Consider the following 23,543-nt stretch of genomic DNA (forward strand, 5'->3'; position numbering starts at 1 on the left):
AAAAAAAAATGATGTGTCATGGGGGGTGGAATCAAAGGAGAGAAGTACTAAACAATCCAATGTGTTCTTTTGTGTACATACTGGGGCGTGATACACACACACACACACACACACAAGAGAAAGTCAAGAAAAGAACACAGTCAATTAATTAAGATGCACATTTTTAATCTAAATTTGTGGGTAACGGGGAATAAAAGTATCACAGTTGGCAAAAAAATAGCTTTTCTTCCCAAGAACTACACACACTGTATGGTAATAATGATATGGGGGAATGTTATGTAATATTAGTATTACAGGCTTTCCACTTCTTTCAGCATTATAACGTAATACGGATCAATATTAGAGACACAGTTGCGCGTTTTGTCTCGCAGGACAGGGGTGTAAAAATCATAGGATATGGGGCCAATTTTTGTCAACCCAAAAAAAAATTGTTATTACGATAAATCTTTTCTCCACTGTTGGATTTTCATTTCATTTCAACTTTATTCTTTTAAAAAAAAAGTCCGAATTTTTCTACGCTTTTATTGTTATCATTTTGGCTGTTTCTTTCACGTAATTGTTTTCGTACCATTGTGACGTTATTCCTGTAATTATGTCTTTAACATATTAAAAAATTTTTCTCAAATTTAATTTTCTAAAAATTGCAACTTTTTCTAATATTACAACTTAAAAAGTTAATATTTGAACTTTATGCTTAAAAAAAAAAGTCAAAATTTTTCTACGCTTTTATTGTTATCATTTTGGCTGTTTCTTTCATGTAATTGTTTTCGTACCATTGTGACGTTATTCCTGTAATGATGTTTTTCACATATTAACATTTTTTTCCTCAAATTTAATTTTCTAAAAAATTGCAAAAAATTTTTTTCTAATATTACAACTTAAAAAGTTAATATTTCAACTTTATGCTTTAAAAAAAAGTCCAAATTTTTCAACGGTTTTATTGTTGTGTTTCATAAAATTGCTGCTTTTTTTTCTCCACTTTTCTTGTTGAATTGTATTTTTAAAATGTGCCAAAGGGCTGCTTAACAACCCTACTCTAGTCCGAAAAATTTACAACAAAGTCAATTAGAAGTATACTGTACTGGGGTTGCAGAAATGCTGATTTGATTGGGTGGCCACAAGGGGCGTTGTGCCGTAATATTGCCCACCAGAACGGAAGTTGACAATAGACTTTCATTCACAACTTTGAAAGGGGGGGGGGGGGGGGGGGTTACTTTTTCCGGGATAACTTCACTGTTTCCAGAACATTTTTATACACATGCTAACCCCGTTTTAAGCCACTGATCAAAATTGCCACCAAAATATCCAAAAAGTCAGACTCCACATGCTGAAAAACAAAAAAAAATCATTACAAGAAAATTAAAGTCATAGAACATGATATGTTGTACTTACATAAACTTTTTTTTCAGTTATGATGGTGGATATGAAGAATAAATAATAATGTAAATAATAATAATGTAAAATTCCAAAACTGGATCTGCACGAAGCATGAAACACAATTCCAATTGAAGTGATGAAAATAAAAATACTACCAGTTTGGCACCTGATTGCACAAGTCCTTAAACGCCTCTTAACTAGTAACAGTTGTAATACTGTACATTGAGAGTAACACTGTTTTTTTTTGGCACTTGCGTGTACTTGTGGCAGGAAATGGTGACATCAGTAAACTATTTTCCAGTGTGTCGGCTGTTCACACTCCTTCTCCGTGTCCCCGCAGAAACGATTGTAAGTGGTTTTGGGATTAAAACCAAGGATTTCTCGCTCTTCGTGGATACGGAAGGAGAACGTGGACACTGACGTTCCCATGAAGAATCTGGATGAAGCAATTGAAACGGTGAAAACAGTGACCAGGCTGCCATTTTGTGAATTGCATGTGATTAACTGGTTTTTCAGGTTTCACTAGCTTAACTCGGTAAAATCATACAAGTTATAAAGCGGTATGAAATATATCATTCCTAGACTGTGTGCGGATTTTGTATAGTGAGCATAGGAAATAGTCTCAAATTGTTAGAATCAGTTTCAGAAACAGTCAATTCCATTCAAACCACCCCTCCCCACCATGATGAGGAAGAAGAAAGAGTTGTGAAAGAACATCAGGGTCAAGCGTGTAGGTAGACCTCCAAGAGGCCACTGTTGGGGGGGTGGATAGCACCCAAAACAACAAAGGAGCGACTCATAACGAAGTACATTAAAATCCTGGAGTCGAGTCATTCAGTAGGTTTAGTTCACTATAAATTTGAATAACTTCTGATTCATTTGAACTAAATTGATGATAAAAAAAATAGTTTAGTTGCTTGCAATAATTTTTTTTCACTGAAAAACCAAATACATATAATATACAATGGACATTCCATTGTAAATGAACTGCCAACATAATGGCTTACTTCCTGTCAGCACAATGTGTGTTGTGCCAAACTAATTGATATAGTATATACACATCCATCATACGTTTCCACTCACCACACATTTACCTGGCATGGGCACAGATCCACTGATCAATGATGGCCACGCCTCCGTCTTTAAAGAGTTCCAGGTCCTCCTTGGAAGGGTCAAATCTCACCATCTCAGGTAACAACCTCTTGAGCTCTTTTAGTTCTGTTGGGATTGCATAGATCAAGCAGATAAGGTTACTTTCCGCATGTAGAATCCCTGTGTGGTTTCATTTCAGTCACCATGCCAACCTTCCTCATCCGCATCCGTTGCCACAAACACTTTGTCCAATTTGTGCTTCTTCATAAGGCTTTTGATTTTTTTGACCGCCCCCTTCAGGCTGGGTACATCCTCTCTGTGACCCCAGATGAAATCTTTTCGCCGCAAGTGGACTCCCAGATAGGGGCCGCCTGTGGCACTGCCCAGCTTGGCCTGTCAGGAAAATGGTAGAATCACAATGAACAACAATACCCTAAGGCTTATTTTTTTAAATGGCATGGTGTGTGTGTGTGAGGCGTTAGTGAGGAGGACAGCTGCAGTGCATTTGTGGAGACAGATACTTTTGCTTATACTTTATTGGTTAGGTCTACTGATACTCTTTTAGCTAGGTTTGCTGATACTCTTTTAGCTAGGTTTGCTTATACTCTTTTAGCCATCTTTGACTGATATTCTTTTGAATATGTTCGCTGATACTATTTTGTCCATGTTTGCTGATACTCTTTTGGGTACGTTTGCTGATATTTTCACTATGTTCGCAGATTTTTTTTATACTTTTGCTGATACTTTATTGGTTACGTCTACTGATATTCTTTTAGCTAGGTTTGCTGATATTCGTTTTTCCGCCATCTTTGTTGTTACTCTTGTGGCTACATTTGCTGATTTTCTTTTCAATATGTTCGCTGATACTGTTTTGGATATGTTTGCTGATATTTTCACTACGTTCGCAGATTTTTTTATATACTTTTGCAGATACTTTATTGGTTAGGTCTACTGATATTATTTTAGCTAGGTTTGCTGATACTCTTTTAGCCATCTTTGTTGTTGCTCTTGTGGCTACATTTGCTGATATTCTTTTCAATATGTTCGCTGATACTATTTTGTCTATGTTTGCTGATACTCTTTTAGGTATGTTTGCTGATATTTTCACTATGTTCGCAGATTTTTTTATACTTTTGCTGATACATTATTGGTTAGGTCTACTGATACTCTTTTAGCTAGGTTTGTTGTTACTCTTGTGGCTACATTTGCTGATATTCTTTTCAATATGTTCGCTGATACTATTTAGTCGAAGTTTGCTGATACTCTATTGTCTAAGTTTGTTGATATTTTCACTATGTTCGCCAATTTTTTTTATACTTTTGCTGATACTTTATTGGTTAGGTCTACTGATATTCTTTTAGCGAGGTTTGCTGATACTCTTTTAACCATCTTTGTTGTTACTCTAGTGGCTACATTTGCTGATTTTCTTTTCAATATGTTCGCTGATACTCTTTTGGGTACGTTTGCTGATATTTTCACTGTTTTCGTAGATTTTTTTTATACTTTTGCTGATACTTTATTGGTTAGGTCTACTGATATTCTTTTAGCTAGGTTCGCTGATACGCTTGGAGTTAGATTTGCTGTTTGTTTTTTTTTAGCCATCTTTGTTGTTACTCTTGTGGCTACATTTGCTGATATTCTTTTCAATATGTTCACTTGTCTAAGTTTGTTGATATTTTGTTCGCTGAATGGTTTATGCTCCTTTTTTACTGATACTCTTTTGGCTACATTTGCAGATACTCATTTGGCTACGTATTTATTGATATTATTGTTGCTACTTTTGAAGATATTCTTTTTGCTATGTTCACTGATACACTTTTGCTATGTTTGCTGATGTTTTTGGCTACATTCGCAGATACTGTTTTGGCTACTTTGTTGATATTCTTTAACTATATTAATATAATATATATTATAATATAATATTTTTGCTAATATTCTTTTAACTACATTAATATTAGCAAAGTAGCCAAAGGACTATATAGGTTTGCTGATATTCGTCTAGCTACATTTTCTGACAGCCATGAAGGTGGTATCGGAAATTTCCAATACGTGAAGTATATTGGTATCGAAACAAGATATTGATAATGGATTGGCAGCCTCACTGCTCTATGATCTAGACCTCATGCATAGTGGAACATTTCTATCAACAGTGTTACTTCATTTGCTTAGATATGCTGACTCACCTTCATGCGAGTCCAGTCTTCATTGTAAACAGTATGGTCGCCATCATCTGTCGAGTTGAGGTACTTTGCTCTGAAGTCATCTCCAATGACACGTAGGTGCTTGGCAAACACCATACTGCGGCGGGTCTATGTTAAAGGTGGAATATAAAAAAAAAAAAGAATTTCCACAATGTATTGTGTTTTTACAAGTCATGGACAAACATGCCAGCATGCAGCATTAGTCACACAGGTGTGACATGAAACCATTGTTTGACTTACATCCCAGTAATCCTTCCCAGCATAGTGATCATGGAGGAGAGTCTCTGCTCGGTCAAGCATTACTGAGCTGGGGGTGAGCCAAAACAAGTTTTAGGAATGCCACAGGTACCGTCATTGGGATTAGTAATGGTTGACAGCCTGATATGAAATATTATATATAACAATACCAGCAAAACATAGCCAAAAGAGTATCCACAAACGATAGGATCCTAAGTGAAAAACGTGAATCGGTGCATCCCTAATTCAAATATACTAGAATAAATAGCATCATATATATAGAACACAGCAAACACTATAATCTTGCTGCAAGGACTCACGTTGCAGTAATGTTCTTCTGCAGAACTGGAACCATAATGGAGGCATGACCTTGCGCCGACATACAAGTTACGTTTCGAGCTCTTGTCTCCTCAAAGCCCCAAAACCAGCCCCTTGGAAGCAGATGAAAACATAATATGAGAAAAGCTACAATATTGAGGTAACGCTCATCGGTTATTCCACAATGACGTCAAATATGGCAAATAACAGGAAGCAAAAAATATTTAACAGGTGAGTGCCTGATTACCTGTAGTAGCCCTGTTTATCTTTGTTGTACATTAGCTTGTCAATGCACGGCCGTTGATCAACTTTCTCCTCCCATTTTCCATCAGTCCATCCCTCTGCATAATTTTGCAGGACCACAACTTGATCGACGAATGGACCTCCATTCTCTACAATGAATACACAAATGAAACAAAAAAATGTGAAGCAGGTAATACAAATTACATACAGTACATTCAGATGTATTAATAAATGCTTACCTGCAATGAATTCGTCATACTCTATCACAGGAACATTGGCCTGTAAGCTGGTAAGACTAAAAAACTCGCTCCAAGGGATGCGGATTTGGTGGATGTTGGGGCTTTGCCAGTGATATAGGCGACCCCATGGGGGAAGTACAAGGACCCAGTCGTCACCGTTTTTCCTCAGAGATTTCACGAGGGATGCTATACGGATATAAACATCTCTTCGCAGGTTGAAACCCTCTGGGGGGTTGACATCGTACAGGAGGTATCTTGGATGCAAAACACAACACAAAAGTGTATTGTCTTCATATTCAGTGGCAGAACATGTACATAAGTCATGTATATAAATGTATACAATAACAAGTGTATTCATATCAACTCAACTACATTATCACTGATTTTTAATACTTAGTGGAATAATATATTTTGACTTGTGGGCACTTCACAATTGACTTTTGTGGTTTAGGATCAAATTTAGCTGTACAAAAAATTACCAGTGTTTTTTGGGGTGTTTTGTTCCCTTTTATTTTCCCTTTTATTAGCAGTGGTTGCAGGTACCCTACCCTGTCCACGCTAAAATGTAGCATCTGGCAACACATTTACTCAAAGCCACTTCCGAGTACAAAAAAGGCTCCTAGCTTCTTGTCCATGACGCCGAATATTATTAATATAGTGTAGTGTTTAGACAATGCATTTAAAACATAACTATTAAGGTTGGGTGTCTTAACAAATGACCTAAAGCATAAACATGTCACTTTTTGAATGCAATTCTGCGTGCCGTAACATCTGGGGGTTGCAGTTTGAAATAACAGGCGATCTGTTTGCCTTGAAACAGCAATTTTGAGAGTATTGTTCTACAATAGTTACGCAAAGTAAATCTTAAACATGGTTTGAAATGAATCTCTGCAACTTGTTTCATGATAGCAACCAGAGAAGCTAGCTTAACTGTACACTTTCACTCACCTTAGGTCCCTAGCGGCGGCGATAGGTACAGTCGCCGTCTGACTTGCACCAAACACATTCTGACTATTTGCTGTTTCGAAGCCTGCGTACGCAATTAGAAGAGAACACCACAAAATGCAAAGAGAGTATGTTGTATCTATCACTGTAAAAGATACATGCATTTCTCTGTACGCCATATTCCCTGAGAGCCACGCACTTCCGGAAGTCAAAGCAGCGTTTGTAGAGTTGCTAGGCAACCATCCACATGCGGCCAGCTCCAATTTAAAGGGACAGGACGCTTCTTCCGGTCGCCTCATGCTAATTCTAAAGTAATTTTACGAACCTTTTTAAATGGAAAAAGAATTATAAATTTTAAACGAACGAAAAAAGTTATTATGGAACCAATATCAACAAATAATTTCATGTTTATTTTAATTTTAAATAAAAAATTTGTAATAAAAATTCAAAACATGTAGATTAATCTGTTTCATGTTAAATGCATTGTGCATCTTCACCATGATATCAGTGAATTCACTGAATTTTGAATTCATTTTAAGGAGAAACTATATTTACTGCAATGATGTGGCTCAAGTTCCACGAGGGGGCGCTCCAACACAGGACAGTAGCTTCTCATGTCGTGATCATGTTTGGAGATAGACACATATACATACATACACATATACATTCGTGGAATAAATTAAACCACGCTTGTTTCTTCAGTTTATGGATCCATTGTAAGCCCTAATGATGATATAATGATAACAAAGAGTTTAATATAAGAGCTGATATCTAGCAATTTTCATGTTTTTCTTGATAATAGCCCAAATCACATAAGTTCTTACATCAATAGCTATAGCATTGTACTGCCAAAAAATTCAGTTAAAACATTAAAATGAATAAGAAACTGAAGAAACACGGGTGGTCTAATAATTTTTCTGCATTATCTGTATTATATCTCTGAAAAATGTGATTTTTCAATGACTTCACATGCTGTGTTCTAAACAAATGTAGAGTTTTTCAAGTTGACAGAGTGCGTCTGTATAACTACAGTATGTATAAGTATGGACATGTTGAAGGTGCAGACGATCCAACCAAGACTCCACTGGTATGCATGCTGACAGATTTATTTGGTCACAACACAATTCCAACAGACAGTTTGAAAATGATCGTCATAAATCAATATTGACAACTGCTGTCATAATGACACAAATGCTATCTATTTAATAAATAGATATTTTTGTCCTTGAAAGTAAATGATAACCAAATATGTCTAATATTCTTCTCCCTCCTCGTCCTCGTCAAAGGAGTCAATTCCGACTTCTTCATAATCCTTCTCCAGGGCAGCCATATCCTCTCTGGCCTCAGAGAACTCTCCCTCCTCCATTCCCTCCCCCACATACCAGTGCACAAAGGCCCTCTTGGCGTACATCAGGTCAAACTTGTGGTCTAGACGGGCCCAGGCCTCAGCGATGGCTGTGGTGTTGCTCAGCATGCACACAGCCCTCTGCACTTTGGCCAGATCGCCACCAGGAACCACTGTTGGAGGCTGGTAGTTGATGCCCACCTTGAAGCCTGTGGGACACCAGTCCACAAACTGGATGGTGCGTTTGGTCTTGATGTTGGCGATGGCCACATTAACGTCTTTGGGCACCACATCGCCCCGGTACAGCAGACAGCAGGCCATGTATTTACCATGACGTGGATCACATTTCACCATCTGGTTGGATGGCTCGAAGCAGGCATTGGTGATTTCAGCCACAGAGAGTTGCTCATGGTAGGCTTTCTCAGCAGAGATGACTGGGGCATACGTGGCCAGAGGGAAGTGGATACGAGGGTAGGGCACCAAGTTGGTCTGGAACTCTGTCAGATCAACGTTCAGGGCTCCATCAAAGCGAAGAGAGGCGGTGATAGATGACACGATCTGACTGATCAGCCGGTTGAGGTTGGTGTAGGATGGACGCTCAATATCGAGGTTCCTACGACAGATATCATAGATGGCTTCGTTGTCCACCATGAAGGCACAGTCGGAGTGCTCCAGGGTGGTGTGAGTGGTCAGAATGGAGTTGTAGGGCTCCACAACTGCAGTGGACACCTGGGGGGCTGGGTAGATAGCAAACTCAAGTTTGGACTTTTTACCATAATCAACAGACAGTCTCTCCATGAGGAGGGAGGTGAAACCAGAGCCGGTGCCTCCACCAAAGGAATGGAAGACCAAGAAGCCTTGGAGACCGGTGCATTGGTCAGACTGCAGAGAAAGATAAATTAAGTATCTTCAATTTTCAGGACAAAAGGTTTGTTGAAGCCTCACCAGTTTACGGATCCTGTCAAGGACAGAGTCAATGAGCTCCCTGCCGATCGTGTAGTGTCCACGTGCATAGTTGTTGGCTGCATCTTCTTTTCCAGAGATCAGCTGCTCAGGGTGAAAGAGTTGGCGATATGTACCTGTACGCACCTCATCTGGAAGTAGAATGTAACTCTATAGAATTAAAAGTACTGGCAGAGATAGTAGATACATGCAGTATCTCCTCTACTCACCAACAACAGTGGGTTCCAGATCAACAAAAACTGCTCTGGGCACGTACTTTCCAGCCCCGGTCTCGCTGAAGAAAGTGGTGAAAGAGTCGTCATGTCCGCCGGACTTCGGGTTGGGCATCTGTCCGTCTGGCTGGATGCCATGTTCCAGACAATAGAGCTCCCAGCAGGTGTTCCCCATCTGGACACCAGCCTGGCCAACGTGGACTGAGATGCATTCACGCTTCAAAAGAGAAAGAAGAAGAAAGGAAATAGACAGAAAGAATCCAGCTTTGTTAATGCTCCACAATCAACTCTGATCCAAAAGCAGACGTCTATGTGTAACCCGCCTGCTCCACCCTTGACTCCACCATAATCAACTGAATGAGAGTCGAGAACGCTAACCGTTGAGTTGAAAGCTGCACCAGCTAGCATCCGTTTCATGCATTTAAGCCCAAAAATGCTGGTAAGCCAAAGATTGCCAATGTTTCTGGCCAAGGTTGTTTAAATTTGGTTGATTTGGTTCTACTTCATGCAGGAATAACTGGCTATGACAGTATATGAATTTTACATTCCGAAGATCAATTCCTAGAGGTCCAATTAGGTAGGAACTTACCCATACATTTCTTACAACGGTTGTAATTTTGTTAGTGAAAAGCTACACTGCATTTAGTGACAAGTTTGTCCAGTATTCTTAACTGCATGTCCGTAAATCCGTCCTTTAATGCACAGAAAACAGTATCATCTACCAAGTGGATGCTCTTTGAAAACAAGGAAGAGAACAAGTGTCCATTTCCTCTAAAATAACTGACTGTAGTTCATTTGACAATTGGACACACTCACTTGACATAACCATGTAAATACCCAACACACCCTCAGAGAAAACTTCCTGGAGCAAAATAATCGTCATCTGGCTGGACTGGATCAGCCGGATCTGGATCTCGTTCGTTATATTTTACTAGGTATGAATGTTAGTGTGAATGGTTGTTTGTTTGTATGTGTTCTGTGATTGGCTGGGGACCAGTCCAGGGTGTACCCTGCCTGTCGCCTGAAGACAACTGGGATAGGCTCCGACAACCCCCGCGATAGAAAATGCGGTAGAAAAAGCAAGAGTACTATTTCACTGATGCAGTTACGTTGGTGCTATATGGAAATTATGGTGAAACGTGGTCTTTAAATCTCTGTTGGAGATCCACGAGGAGATCAATTCAAATCTCTGGTGTCCTCTTAAGTTTGACCCCAGTTAACATGAGCATCATCTCAGTTTCCAGGTATGCAGGTCATTGCAGAGCAGCTATTTTAGAGCGATCGTGCTAAGATGACACCCAGTAGCATATGTGGAAGTCTGAGTAAACACTGACAGGCAGACCCAGAAATAGTACCTGTCAGTTGGAAAAAAATAATTTCCCGTCACAATCAGAGTAGAAAGTTCAAGATTATTTAAGACCTTATACTTCATTTAACACTTGAATAAAGATAATGACAAAAAGATTTGACCAGGGTGTGTTTACTGCTGTAAATACTGGCAATGCTAACAAGCTGTGTTTGTACTATGCCGAGCAAACAAAACTCAGTGTGTGAGTAGTGTTTTTCCCCACATAAATGACTAACCGTAGTAGAACCTTGTCACTAACTGCAATTACACAACAAATACATAGCTTCCTATTGTATGGAACTCCAATATTTCCAGAACCATCAATTTTTCCAAGTGTGTATTGTTGGAAAGGAAAAAAAAAAAAAATCATAGTAGAATAACTTGCTCTGTCTCAGGTTGATCTGACTTGTTGACACCTGCATGTTTCATGGGACACACCCAAATTCCAAGCTTCATGTATGCCTTATGGGAATCATCAATAATAATAACGACCAAGCATTATGACTACTCTAAAATGCTACAAAGAAACAAGACTAGGAACACATAGTGAAATATTGTATTTGTCTTTAACTTTCATTTTCGTACCACTCAAAGTGTGCACGAAAAATGGGCCACATGAAGTGGAACTTCCAGCTGCTCTCCCCTGTGCCCTCCTTGTGTCAGAAATAGATCTTTGTCCCAGTGATTGGCAGAAAAGCTGAGCTGAATTTGGCTGCTGACCTGAATGAGTAGGTGACTTTGATAACTATACCTCCACTACATGAACATTCAAATTAAAGAACAGGTAAATGCAGTAAAGAAATATACATATATACTTACCATAGTGCCTGCTTAGGTTGAGGGTCTGTTTTTGACTTTAAATTTCTGTGGTTCCTCTCACGGCGGTCCTCAATGTGGTCCGAGTGAGTTTAACTGTCAGATAGACAGCGACTACAAGCTATATTCAACTTCAAACCACTCCCACCTGTCTCCTCGACAAGCACTGTGAGCGTGCAGGCTGTTTTGCATGAGCACGAGGGGCTGTCGCTATAATTCTTTGTATAGTAAACCAATCTTGCTGCAGAAGTGGAAACTTTCACCAGACCTCCAATGTGCATGCTGCGAGTGTTTGCACTAACTCAATCGGTTTATATTAAAGTGTTATGATTAAGGGTGGACATTGTGCAAATAAGCATTGGGCTGCAGCTCATTAGTCCAATGGCCACCTAAAAACCTGGCAGCACTTGTTTAAGCATACAATCCTGTTCAAAATGTAAAAACAGTTGAAAAATAGTAATCATTTTTGCATGGTTGGATCTAAAGTTCTAAGTCGAGCTTCAAAATGCAAAACAGAAGAAATGGGAGTGAGACAAAAACATCCATCCATTTTCTACGCTGCTTATTCCGTACCAGTATTTCCAGGAGGATGGTGGGAATGTTTCTCCAGGTGGTGAAAGGTAGCTTCATGAAGGGCATCCACTGTCTGGAACTGATGTGTATTTTTGTAAACTTTCCTTGCCGCCCTTCCCCAAATATCCTCAATTGGATTTAGATCAGGGGACCATACAGGATGGTCCAAAAGAGTGAAGTCATTCATCAGACATCACCACACAGACGTGGACCTTCAGTCATGAGGGATGCCCTATCTAACATCTCCAAATAGGCAGATACCGTTTGACGCCCCTGCACAACCTAAAGCTCCATTGTTCCATTGAAGGAAAAAAGCAGCCCAGATCATGATGGCACAACCCTCCACTGTGCCGTGTGGAAAACATCTCATGTGGGATGTCCTTGTTATGCCAGAAATGTTGGAACCCAGCAGGACCATGAAGGTTCCATTTTTCTTCCTGTCCTGTGTCTTGACATACAGCCAATTGGATGGGCCGTGAACATTTTTTGGAGCCGACCACTTGACATTTTTTTGTTCCTTAACCCTCAGGGTCTTTAATGAACTTTCAATGGTGCTGCTAGCCTCAAAATATGTCCATATTACCCCAATTGTCGTCTTTCTACACTGGTTGCCAGTTCAATTCAGGATAGATTTTGAAGTGTTTCTGTTTGTGTTCAAGGCCATTAATGCTCTATCCTACCAATCCGACCTGGGCAGGGCAGGTACCTCTTGTGGTTCCCAGGTCTAGATATAAGAAATGGGTAGATCATTAATTTGCTGTGTGTGCTCCTAGGTTTTTATATCACAGCTATTCAAACTCCCCTTTGACACATAGTTTGTGTTTAGAATGATGTTGTCTGTGCCGTTTTGTACATCTATATTATTTCTGTTTGTATGACTGTGTTAGTTTTTTGCTTTGGGTAAAGCTGATGGACAGCCTATTTCACTTGCATCCTTGTTTGAAATAAATTGCATACTCAAATCCTTTTTTGTCCCATTCCCATTTCTTCATTTTGCATTTGCACATTAAAATCCAACAATGCAAAATGTAAATTCTTGATATTTTTCAACTGCTCTTAAAAAGTGGAAACAATCTGGCAGACGGTCACTCCTGTCCTTTTTTTCTGGCTTTATTTGTTCAGCTGCTTGAAAAAAAGGAGAAGAGTAACAAGTCAAACCAGAAATTTGAGAAGCAGTTAATGGACCATTTCCGTGTATGTGATGTCAGTAGTGCTACACTGTAAACTGTCAATTAAATAACCTGCATTAAAAAATGAAAACAAATATTGTTTATATGTAAAGTGGTGGTGCAGTGGTTTCATAAAAATGCACAAAGACAAGCAAAAAGCTAATTATTGAATCTTATGATAGGAGGAGGATGATGATGATGGTTTAAGGGAGAATAATAGACATAACAGGCCAGTGTGTGAAACGATGATTGTACCTGCTTCTGAAGTTTACAGTTCTATCCGTCCACTCTGTAAAGTTAAGTTTGTAAGTCTCCTCCACTCCTCTCTGTGTTTCCTAGTTCCTAGTGATGTGAAATGCACATTTATCATTTTCATTCATCATTTATATGTTTTCTGTATGTGAAACTATAATTAGTCACTCTAAAGAAAAATTGTGTTCATAATTTGTGGTTTCTGGAAAGGATTAATTGGATTTACATTATTTGATTCGGTTTTCGTACATTTCAGTTTTTGTCAGGCCTTTTTGAACAGAACAATGACAAAAACTGTGCTTCCGCTGTATTATAGTTCAACATGACTAGCTTCAAAAAGCTTGTCATGGGGGTCAGAGCCATGAGGACAGTCCCAGGATGCAGTGACAAGGCCATCGCAGGGCAAGTAAAACAGGAACAAAACTGCAGTGCATAAACATGAACAAAAGAAGCATTGTGTCTAAATGTATATTGACTAAAAGAGAGGTGAGCAATGACAAGCAAATCTATTAGTTTACGAAAGCTAAATACCAATCGGAAGTCTTGGACAGTCTAGGAAGTCGTGGTCCTGTGGCAGATGAGGTGAATAAGAAGGGATGGCTGATGGGGAACAGCTCCTTCTGACTCAAGGAGGGCCATTGTCTGAAAAGACAAACAAAATAAAACACAGCAAGATGCAAAAAGCAAGAGGAAAATGACACAATACCAGACAATAAAGAGTGGAAACCAATAACCTACATGTCACAACATACGCTGTTTAACATCAGGGTGTTTCAACATTAGTGGTTCATCTACTAAAATGACTGCAAATTTTACAGGATTAGATGTTGTTACAGTATTTGACCGCTAGAGGCCAGAGTTGCACAACAATTAGGGGCATGCCAGACACCTCATAGGACAACTGAATAATATTTTCCCAGCATGGGACATGATTCACCAACTATTTTTGTCCTTAGGAAACTTCCTCCTTTAGAATACTTACTTATTACAATAAATACATGAATGTGCTCAAACATAACTTGATGTTGGGACTTTGGGCGTTGGCCACTATGTATCAAACAACAGAAGTGGGTCAAAGCTTTATGGCAGCAGTGAAGCGTCCAGTATTAGTTGACATAAGATATAATTTAAAGTGAAAATTATGTCCCAGAAGACATGGATTGTGCCCAGTATGGATGTTTCTCACAAAGCTGTAGCTCACAAGTTTACAGAGTCGTGCATTGTCTAATGCTTGTTGGCCTTTGGAATACTGTGAAATACTTCTGGTGTGAACAGAGGCCTCTGCCTGAAGCTATGCGCAGTATCAACCGTTTAGTTTGTCTCACTCAGCTGAACAGTCAGTGACTCTACTCTACAGTTTGGCCAACTGAAACTCACACTGAGTGGACGACTGAATCTTCCTTTGTTAAACCATTCAACAACTTTATAAAAATCTGACAGCAATAAGGAGACTGTCAGAACAAATAACATGGACCACATTTTGCCTTGCTACATTTCTGGTGCAGGCTCGTATACTGTATACTCCACATTGTACTGCTTTGTGAAGTTTGACAGTTCATTCCAATTTGATAGTACAGTATGGGAAAGTGTTTTGCATGTTTGCTTTGCTTAATATGAGAAGGATGAATCCTGGCAAGATCATCTTGTAATATGCCAATGGGATCCATTGATGGAACAATGGAAAGGTAAATAGGAATGTGTTCAACTGAGTGCCATTCTAGTTCGTAGACCAAAGATTCCACATTAATATCATATAACTCATTATCAAAATCAATGGCGGAAAGAAATAGGTATTCCTTACCTTGCTATGCTATTGTCACCATCATAAGGTCAAACATCTGAAACTGCTGTGTGAAACTCTCATAGACTATCTTCCCTTCATTGCCAAAATAATAGTTGCACAAACACAGTCCCGTTCTCATACACAATACACACACACTAGGACAAAACCCACACAATGCCTTGGGTGGTGACATCCTTCTGCATTGTGTTGTCTGTTGAGCGGATGAGCTTATCATTGTCCCATCAGCGGGTTCTCTCATTACAGCTAATATCAAATCACAGCTCACCTCAAAGTGCAGGTATATAAGGTGGTGCAACACAAGTGGCACAAGAACTTCATCTTCTTACTGACACCTGAACGCCAGAGAAGAGAGCTCAACTATGGTAATGTTGTGATGCAATAATCAGCAAATCTTAATATGCTTGCGGTATCTGACTCATCTCTCTGTTTGCAGCGTGAATGTATTTCCATACACGTGGGCCAAGCTGGGGCTCAGATTGGCAATGCATGTTGGGAACTTTACTGCCTGGAACATGGTATCCAGCCAGACGGACAAATGCCTTCTGATAAGACATTCGGGTGTGGAGATGATTCCTTCAACACCTTTTTCAGTGAGACGGGAGCTGGAAAACATGTCCCAAGAGCCATCTTTGTCGACCTGGAACCCACTGTCATCGGTCGGTGTTTGGCTGGAACTTTACTTCATGGATTGTTGTCATTAATGTCAAAACTTTTCTTTTTGTCCAGATGAAGTGCGTACAGGTGCCTATCGCCAGCTCTTCCACCCAGAGCAGTTGATCACAGGGAAGGAAGATGCTGCCAACAACTACGCCCGTGGTCACTACACCATTGGAAAGGAGTTCATTGATCTGGTTCTGGACAGGACACGAAAGCTGGTAAACTTCTAGGTACAAAAAAAGCTCAGTGTGAAAGTCATTGATAAAAGAAAGTGTTAATTTCTTCTTTCAGGCTGATCAGTGCACCGGTTTGCAAGGGTTCCTTATCTTCCATTCCTTTGGTGGAGGCACCGGCTCTGGTTTCACCTCCCTCCTCATGGAGAGACTGTCTGTTGATTATGGTAAAAAGTCCAAACTTGAGTTTGCTATCTACCCAGCCCCCCAGGTGTCCACTGCAGTTGTGGAGCCCTACAACTCCATTCTGACCACTCACACCACCCTCGAGCATTCTGACTGTGCCTTCATGGTGGACAACGAAGCCATCTACGATATCTGTCGTAGGAACCTCGATATTGAAAGGCCAACCTACACTAACCTGAACAGGCTCATCGGCCAGATCGTGTCTTCTATTACCGCCTCTCTTCGCTTTGATGGAGCCCTGAACGTTGATCTGACAGAGTTCCAGACCAACTTGGTGCCCTACCCTCGTATCCACTTTCCTCTGGCCACGTATGCCCCAGTCATCTCTGCTGAGAAAGCCTACCACGAGCAACTCTCTGTGGCCGACATCACCAATACTTGCTTCGAGCCAGCCAACCAGATGGTGAAATGTGATCCACGTCATGGTAAATACATGGCCTGCTGTCTGCTGTATCGAGGCGATGTGGTGCCCAAAGACGTCAACTCCGCCATCGCCGCCATCAAAACCAAACGCACCATCCAGTTTGTGGACTGGTGTCCCACAGGCTTCAAGGTGGGCATCAACTACCAGCCTCCAACAGTGGTTCCTGGTGGCGATCTGGCCAAAGTGCAGAGGGCTGTGTGCATGCTGAGCAACACCACAGCCATCGCTGAGGCCTGGGCCCGTCTAGACCACAAGTTTGACCTGATGTACGCCAAGAGGGCCTTTGTGCACTGGTATGTGGGGGAGGGAATGGAGGAGGGAGAGTTCTCTGAGGCCAGAGAGGATATGGCTGCCCTGGAGAAGGATTATGAAGAGGTGGGTACCGACTACATGGGGGATGAGGATGAAGGAGAGGAATATTGAGCCAAAGAGATAAAGACAAGTAGACACAAGATATTGGCATAAATTAGATAGTTTAGATGAGGTTTTACATTCGTTAAGACAAGTGATGCATGTACATTAAAATGCTGACTGTTCTTTAGAACCTCCTCTCATTGTCCACTGTAAGGCTCCCTTTTGTGTACCTCCCCCACTATCCCCACACATGTGGAATGTAAGTTATGAAAGGGCTCCAATGTCAGTTTCTATATACCATTCAGCTGTGACTCTGTGAGAGCGCTAGAGCGAGAGAGTAATGGACTAACGCCCTGTTTAGTGTTTTATTTGTGTAGTAAGACTAGAGTAAAAACTGAATCCCACTAATCTTATCTTACAAATCTGTGACTGAGGGAATTAAAAGAATAACTGAAAAAAACTAACTGCACATTTCTTGGTAGAGAGAGGTGTATATTTGATATCATATTTATGTCTATGTTTGTCAAAGATCATGTATCCTTTAAAAATAAGTTTGTTCACTCGAAAGTATAGGTTCACAAATATGTTGTCTATTGTCATTGAAACCGGTTTTGTTTACTGAACTCATTCTCCCTGTTCATACAACACCAGTAAAAGATCCCGTCTTATGCAGGGCTGAATTAACATGACCCAAATAAAGTCGATAAAACAACGGCTTCCCCTCACCGCCCTACTTTCGAACTGATCCACAGGTGCCGCAGCTGCAAACTGCTTAGTGTGTCTGCTTGCTCTGTATGAGGGGTGTGACAGTCATCTACAAATGGGTCAAAGTGCATTTCTTTGCAGGCCGCCCAAATGATTTCCTCAGCATTAACTCTTTCATGGGCCACGTTAACAATCTTTGTGCATATTATTGGCAAATACTTTTTTTTTTAATGATCACTCAAGCATGTGACAGCTTATGATAAATAATAAAGATTGTAGATTAAAATGTTGTCTTTGTTTCTTTGATATATCGAATTTGATACTAAAATATTCTGGATATGTAGCATGTAGAGATATTAAATTGGCATACAGTATGGTAAGTTTGTATGTGACTGGCCCAAAGTTAAGTCAATAAATTGTACCAGGTTAAGTGCCACAGAAAGATAAGACAGAGGTGGTTCAATTAAACACAGCATATCACTTAAACATTCCCTGTACTGGCTGTGAGTAGCACAAGGAAGATATAGTATCAGGATGGTATCATGACATCATTGCCACCTTTGATAACATTGAAGGCATTTTCCACTACATGAACAGCAATACCTCAGTTTCTGTTATTCATTCCAAGAAGTCCAACGAAAACCATCCATTTTCTGTGCCGCTTATCCTCACGAAGGTCGAGGGTATGCTGGAGTCTAGCCCAGCTGACTTCGGGCAAGAGGCGGGGTACACCCTGGACTGGTCGCCAGACAATCACCTTCATACCTATGGACAATTAAGAGTCACCGATTAACTGAACATGCATGTTTTTTGGAATGTGTGAGGAAACCCTCACACTGGGAGAACATTAAAATTTTTTGACAAAAAACAAAAATCCAGATCTTCACGACTGTATGGCCAACATGGTTGTCTTTTTTTTGTAAAATGTAAAACAGGGGTGGGCAAACTATGGGCTGGGGGCCAGATCCGGCCCGCCAAGTGTTTAACTACGGCCGGCCCGTTCTTTCCAAAGTATTTCATTGAAACTTAAAATACAACCTGGCATCATGGCTTTAGCCAACCTTTTGATGGTTTAGGTAGCTTTTTTTTTTAATCAATTTGGTTATTTGATGTGGTCTGCTGTTTACAAAGTGCTCCTGAAAAAAGGGACACAAGCTCATATAGCAGGTTGCATGACACTTGTACAGATACTATAATTCCATGTGGACTGTTAGAATAATATGTGTAAAATATATAGTCTGGGCCCCGGTCTATTTTGTTAAATCAATGCGGCCCGCAAGTCAAAAAGTTTGCCCGCCCCTGATGTAAAATGAGCCATGGCCGCACTTTCGACACCCTGGACTAATGTAAGTACACTTTGAATCTCTGAAACCCCAAAATAAACCCATTTGAGTTTTTTTAAGAAGAAAAAAATGACTGTCAATTCATAATTGCAGTGCACTGACTTAACACTGTAGTCTGTGTATAGTTCTAACACATGCGGGTCATTGTCAATATTCACCAAAAACAATCATACTTGTACACAGGTTGACAAAAAAATGTGTAGACAAAGTTACTCTAACTTACTTACATCGTTACAATTACTTGAGACTCTGCACTAAAAGTGAAAGATAATAAGTGGGTGACATCCGCCCCCCAACAATGGCCGTTCCTCTCTGCCAAGTGAGCAATCAATGCAGCTGCCGGATGAGGTCTCCAGCTGGTCCTCCTCCTCCTCGGCCACTTTCCCCACATATATAAACCCTGACTCCCCCCACCTCCGCACTTTTGCCTTGTGTCTGAATCCTCCACGTCGTTCGAAGGACAAGCAGACAAAATGGTGAGCAACCGCATGCTTTGGTGGCGTCGTCGGGAAACTTTGCATTGTCCCGGCTTTCCCGCTTCTCGTTCTTGGCGCTATTAAGGTTAGCCGGCTGAGCTACTGCTATGTCATGCTAGCAAGGCCTCTGCTAACCTGACCCGTTACCGGGACAAGAAGTACCGTTACTGTCTCTGGGGGATAGTCTATGAAAGATAACTAAATGTGTGGCAGCTGTACGATAAGGTGTTTAAAACAACCTAAGTGTCGCCAACTAGGTTAAATATATTTTTTATGATTTTACATTTTTACACATTTTTTGTGTAATATAACTACATTAAAACTGCATGCCTAATATTTAGTGTAATATAATAACTCATAATCTGAACATGGAGTTCATACAAATCGTGACAGTGGGGAGAGGCTGTGATGGAAAGAACTGTGTGGGGAAAAAGGGAGTGGTCTGGAGTTACTTTTCAGCCGTTTTTCAGCTGGCCATTTTTTTCATAGGGGGGAAAAAGGGGCAGCACATCCTGAGGATTACGCAGCACTATGCGGCTGAAATGGGTGGGGGAAGGGACAGGCCACATGTGGGAGGGACACCAGTGATGTGGACTGAGTAATTGGCTGATACATTTTGTTTTAGTTAGATTCTCCTTACACTTAGCATTTTGCTCTTTTGAAAATACAAATTTCTACAACATGCCAGTGTCGAGCTGCACAGGTTCCCGAGCCACACTTGAACACTCCAGGCATATGTAATTACTAGTTCTAAAAAGCCATAAACTGCATGTTTGAATATATATTGTCTATTTTAATACCGAATATATATATATATAGTGTCCCCTTGTTTATCGTGGGGATATTTTCTCAATAGCCTGCAATGAGTGAAATCCATGAAGTAGCCAATGTTTTTCAGAATCTTGTTTTAACACTTTAGGTGCCACAGTTCCGACGTTACTATTTCAAAAGGTTGTAGCCTTAAAATGGTTAGTGATAAAGGCATACTGTAAATTACATAAATCATGACCAAAGCTTGTGATGTGTCCTGCTGTACTGTAGCTTTTTTGTATCCTTGTTAAAACTCATTGAACTGAAGATTTATTTATATAGTTCAAGCTTTTGTGTGATATTTGGCATCCTCTTCTGCCTTTTGGGTGCAGAACATTTCATCGATATTGTGGGTTTTTGTTGGGAGAGTTTCAAACATGCAATTCACTGGAGACATGGCAGGGCAGGACCAAAGAGATTGACAATGGTCTACAGCTAAACAATCAGGATGCAGATGATGATTGGTGGACGAGGCAGATGATGATGGGTGGAGCAGGCAGATGAGAGCAGCAAGTGACACTCAACTTCCCACAATGCAATTCTTAAAGGGCCAGGTTTGACTTGTAACATCATTCAAACTGCAAAAAACACAAATTGCTCAAACAATGTCAAAAAGTGGGTCCACAAAAGGTGAACTTTGAGTGCGAGGGAACACTGTATAGAATCACCACTGGTTAGGGCTGCAGGATTCTGTAAAAGTTGCTGAGTCAAAATTTTCACAAAACAGTTTTTAAAAATTGGCACCAAATTTGTCTTTCATATTGATGAAGAAATCTTTATTTCTAAATTAGATTGCATGTTTGTCTCAATGAAGCTGGGGGCTGCGGTTCATTTTGTGTGTTGCCGTTGCCAATAATGACTGTCTCTTCTATTCAGCGTGAATGTATCTCTATGCACGTTGGCCAAGCTGGAGCCCAGATGGGCAATGCATGCTGGGAGCTGTACTGCCTGGAACATGGCATCCAGCCAGATGGACAGATGCCCTCTGACAAAACTATCGGCGGAGGAGATGACTCGTTCAATACTTTCTTCAGTGAGACGGGAGCTGGGAAGCATGTTCCTAGAGCCATTTTTGTTGATCTGGAACCAACTGTCATTGGTAGGTGACCTGTGAACTTGTAGATGTAGTGCTTGTGGGGGGAAGATACTGTGTTTCAAGCCTAAACTGTCTTCCCGCAGATGAAGTGCGTACAGGAACCTACCGTCAGCTCTTCCACCCAGAGCAGTTGATTACAGGGAAGGAAGATGCTGCCAACAACTACGCCCGTGGTCACTACACCATTGGAAAGGAGATCATTGATCTGGTTCTGGACAGGACTCGCAAGCTGGTAAACTTAATTTTTAGGTAAGGACAACTCTGAAAGTAAGCAATTTTTAAAGAAAGCGTTTGTTTCTTATTTCAGGCTGATCAGTGCACCGGTCTGCAAGGGTTCCTTATCTTCCATTCCTTTGGTGGAGGCACCGGCTCTGGTTTCACCTCCCTCCTCATGGAGAGACTGTCTGTTGATTATGGCAAGAAATCAAAGCTTGAATTTGCAGTCTACCCAGCCCCACAAGTTTCCACTGCAGTTGTGGAGCCCTACAACTCCATTCTGACCACTCACACCACCCTGGAGCACTCCGACTGTGCGTTCATGGTGGACAACGAAGCCATCTACGATATCTGTCGTAGGAACCTCGATATTGAAAGGCCAACCTACACTAACCTGAACAGGCTCATCGGTCAGATCGTGTCTTCTATTACCGCCTCTCTTCGCTTTGATGGAGCCCTGAACGTTGACCTGACAGAGTTCCAGACCAACTTGGTGCCCTACCCTCGTATCCACTTCCCTCTGGCCACGTATGCCCCAGTCATCTCTGCTGAGAAAGCCTACCACGAGCAACTCTCTGTGGCCGACATCACCAACGCCTGCTTCGAGCCAGCCAACCAGATGGTGAAATGTGATCCACGTCATGGTAAATACATGGCCTGCTGTCTGCTGTATCGAGGCGATGTGGTGCCCAAAGACGTCAACTCCGCCATCGCTGCCATCAAAACCAAACGCACCATCCAGTTTGTGGACTGGTGTCCCACAGGCTTCAAGGTGGGCATCAACTACCAGCCTCCAACAGTGGTTCCTGGTGGCGATCTGGCCAAAGTGCAGAGGGCTGTGTGCATGCTGAGCAACACCACAGCCATCGCTGAGGCCTGGGCCCGTCTAGACCACAAGTTTGACCTGATGTACGCCAAGAGGGCCTTTGTGCACTGGTATGTGGGGGAGGGAATGGAGGAGGGAGAGTTCTCTGAGGCCAGAGAAGATATGGCTGCCCTGGAGAAGGATTATGAAGAAGTCGGCACTGACAGCATTGGGGAGGAAGAGGAAGAAGGAGAGGAGTATTGATCTGTTAAAGCTGTGATGGTGCACATTCCCAATGATAACCTTTGGCGGTGACATGTCAGTATTAAAAGATCTTAAACAGCTTCATCTGTGTGATAATTTTATTTTATCTGGGTTACACGACCATTTTATGTGTGTGTGTATATATGTAGACCATTGCAATGCTTCCATCTGGTGGACTACAGAGGAAAAAAAGCCCACGTTTTGCTGATAATGATACCGACACTAAACTTAAATTTCGAGGTCTTTAATTTTCAAGCCGCGATTAACGATATATCTGTATTTTGCATCAAGTGAATCAATTCTTAGTCGGTATCTTGATGTTAAAACCTCAAAATTATGCCTATGAAAGCAGCAGTGTACCACTGCCTCAACGTCTAGCGGACAACATCGCCACCTGGTGTAAAGAAACGAAACTTGCATGCAATAATAAAGGCAGTTCTTGGAATGGTTGAAAAGTTACTTCAGTATGCTGACCAGTGACTCCTTAACTCGTGCTAATTGCAGGTGGATTTAGAGATACGTAAGTTTTTAACATGATTCTACTGTAAGTAATAAGTGTTTTGTATATCATTTGGTCAATTGCTTTGGCGCAACAGGCATCTACAACTTATGTTGCGTTGCAAAAAATTGGATATTTTGGTTATCGTATTAAAAACCGCTTTGGATATTGGACTATTGTAACGTAGGTCTCCTTTCTGTATCAACGGGGAAACCTTTTTACATTTGAATTTACAATTGGTCAAATATTTGTGTACGCTGCCCCGTTCCCTTGCACCTTATTTTGCCCTACGGCGGCACGAAAGCAAGATATACGAGTTCCATGGAACGCTGCAGTGGATG

General features: G+C 41.0%; 4 protein-coding genes and 1 long non-coding RNA gene across 5 annotated transcripts; 2 read left to right on the forward strand and 3 right to left on the reverse strand.

Annotated features, from left to right (window-relative positions):
- Positions 1-148: 148 nt before the first annotated feature.
- Positions 149-6,874, reverse strand: pofut2 (protein O-fucosyltransferase 2). The gene is made up of 9 exons (XM_058081683.1): positions 6,656-6,874; positions 5,708-5,961; positions 5,473-5,617; positions 5,228-5,338; positions 4,911-4,977; positions 4,653-4,778; positions 2,682-2,862; positions 2,472-2,595; positions 149-1,813 (listed from the first exon to the last, which is right to left on the reverse strand). The coding sequence occupies exons 1-9, from the start codon at positions 6,829-6,831 to the stop codon at positions 1,660-1,662; spliced, it is 1,338 nt and encodes a 445-aa protein (XP_057937666.1). The 5' UTR covers positions 6,832-6,874; the 3' UTR covers positions 149-1,659.
- An 863-nt stretch (positions 6,875-7,737) lies between these two features.
- On the reverse strand, positions 7,738-11,506 carry LOC131135594 (tubulin alpha chain-like). Its single transcript, XM_058081682.1, has 4 exons — positions 11,340-11,506; positions 9,170-9,389; positions 8,943-9,091; positions 7,738-8,879 (listed from the first exon to the last, which is right to left on the reverse strand). Exons 1-4 carry the CDS (start codon positions 11,340-11,342, stop codon positions 7,905-7,907), a joined length of 1,347 nt encoding a protein of 448 aa, XP_057937665.1. The 5' UTR covers positions 11,343-11,506; the 3' UTR covers positions 7,738-7,904.
- Positions 11,507-13,096: 1,590 nt separating this feature from the next.
- On the reverse strand, positions 13,097-19,722 carry LOC131135596 (uncharacterized). Its single transcript, XR_009131624.1, has 4 exons — positions 19,264-19,722; positions 18,297-18,458; positions 13,862-13,972; positions 13,097-13,420 (listed from the first exon to the last, which is right to left on the reverse strand). It is a non-coding gene; the product is annotated as an uncharacterized LOC131135596 (long non-coding RNA).
- On the forward strand, positions 15,614-17,072 carry LOC131135592 (tubulin alpha chain-like). Its single transcript, XM_058081681.1, has 3 exons — positions 15,614-15,790; positions 15,861-16,009; positions 16,083-17,072. Exons 1-3 carry the CDS (start codon positions 15,670-15,672, stop codon positions 17,055-17,057), a joined length of 1,245 nt encoding a protein of 414 aa, XP_057937664.1. The 5' UTR covers positions 15,614-15,669; the 3' UTR covers positions 17,058-17,072.
- Positions 19,346-22,787, forward strand: LOC131135591 (tubulin alpha chain). Its single transcript, XM_058081680.1, has 4 exons — positions 19,346-19,512; positions 21,199-21,421; positions 21,502-21,650; positions 21,726-22,787. Exons 1-4 carry the CDS (start codon positions 19,510-19,512, stop codon positions 22,701-22,703), a joined length of 1,353 nt encoding a protein of 450 aa, XP_057937663.1. The 5' UTR covers positions 19,346-19,509; the 3' UTR covers positions 22,704-22,787.
- Positions 22,788-23,543: the final 756 nt, after the last annotated feature.

The sequence above is a fragment of the Doryrhamphus excisus genome, chromosome 9 (assembly GCF_030265055.1).
Source record: "Doryrhamphus excisus isolate RoL2022-K1 chromosome 9, RoL_Dexc_1.0, whole genome shotgun sequence".
Classification (NCBI taxonomy): domain Eukaryota; kingdom Metazoa; phylum Chordata; class Actinopteri; order Syngnathiformes; family Syngnathidae; genus Doryrhamphus; species Doryrhamphus excisus.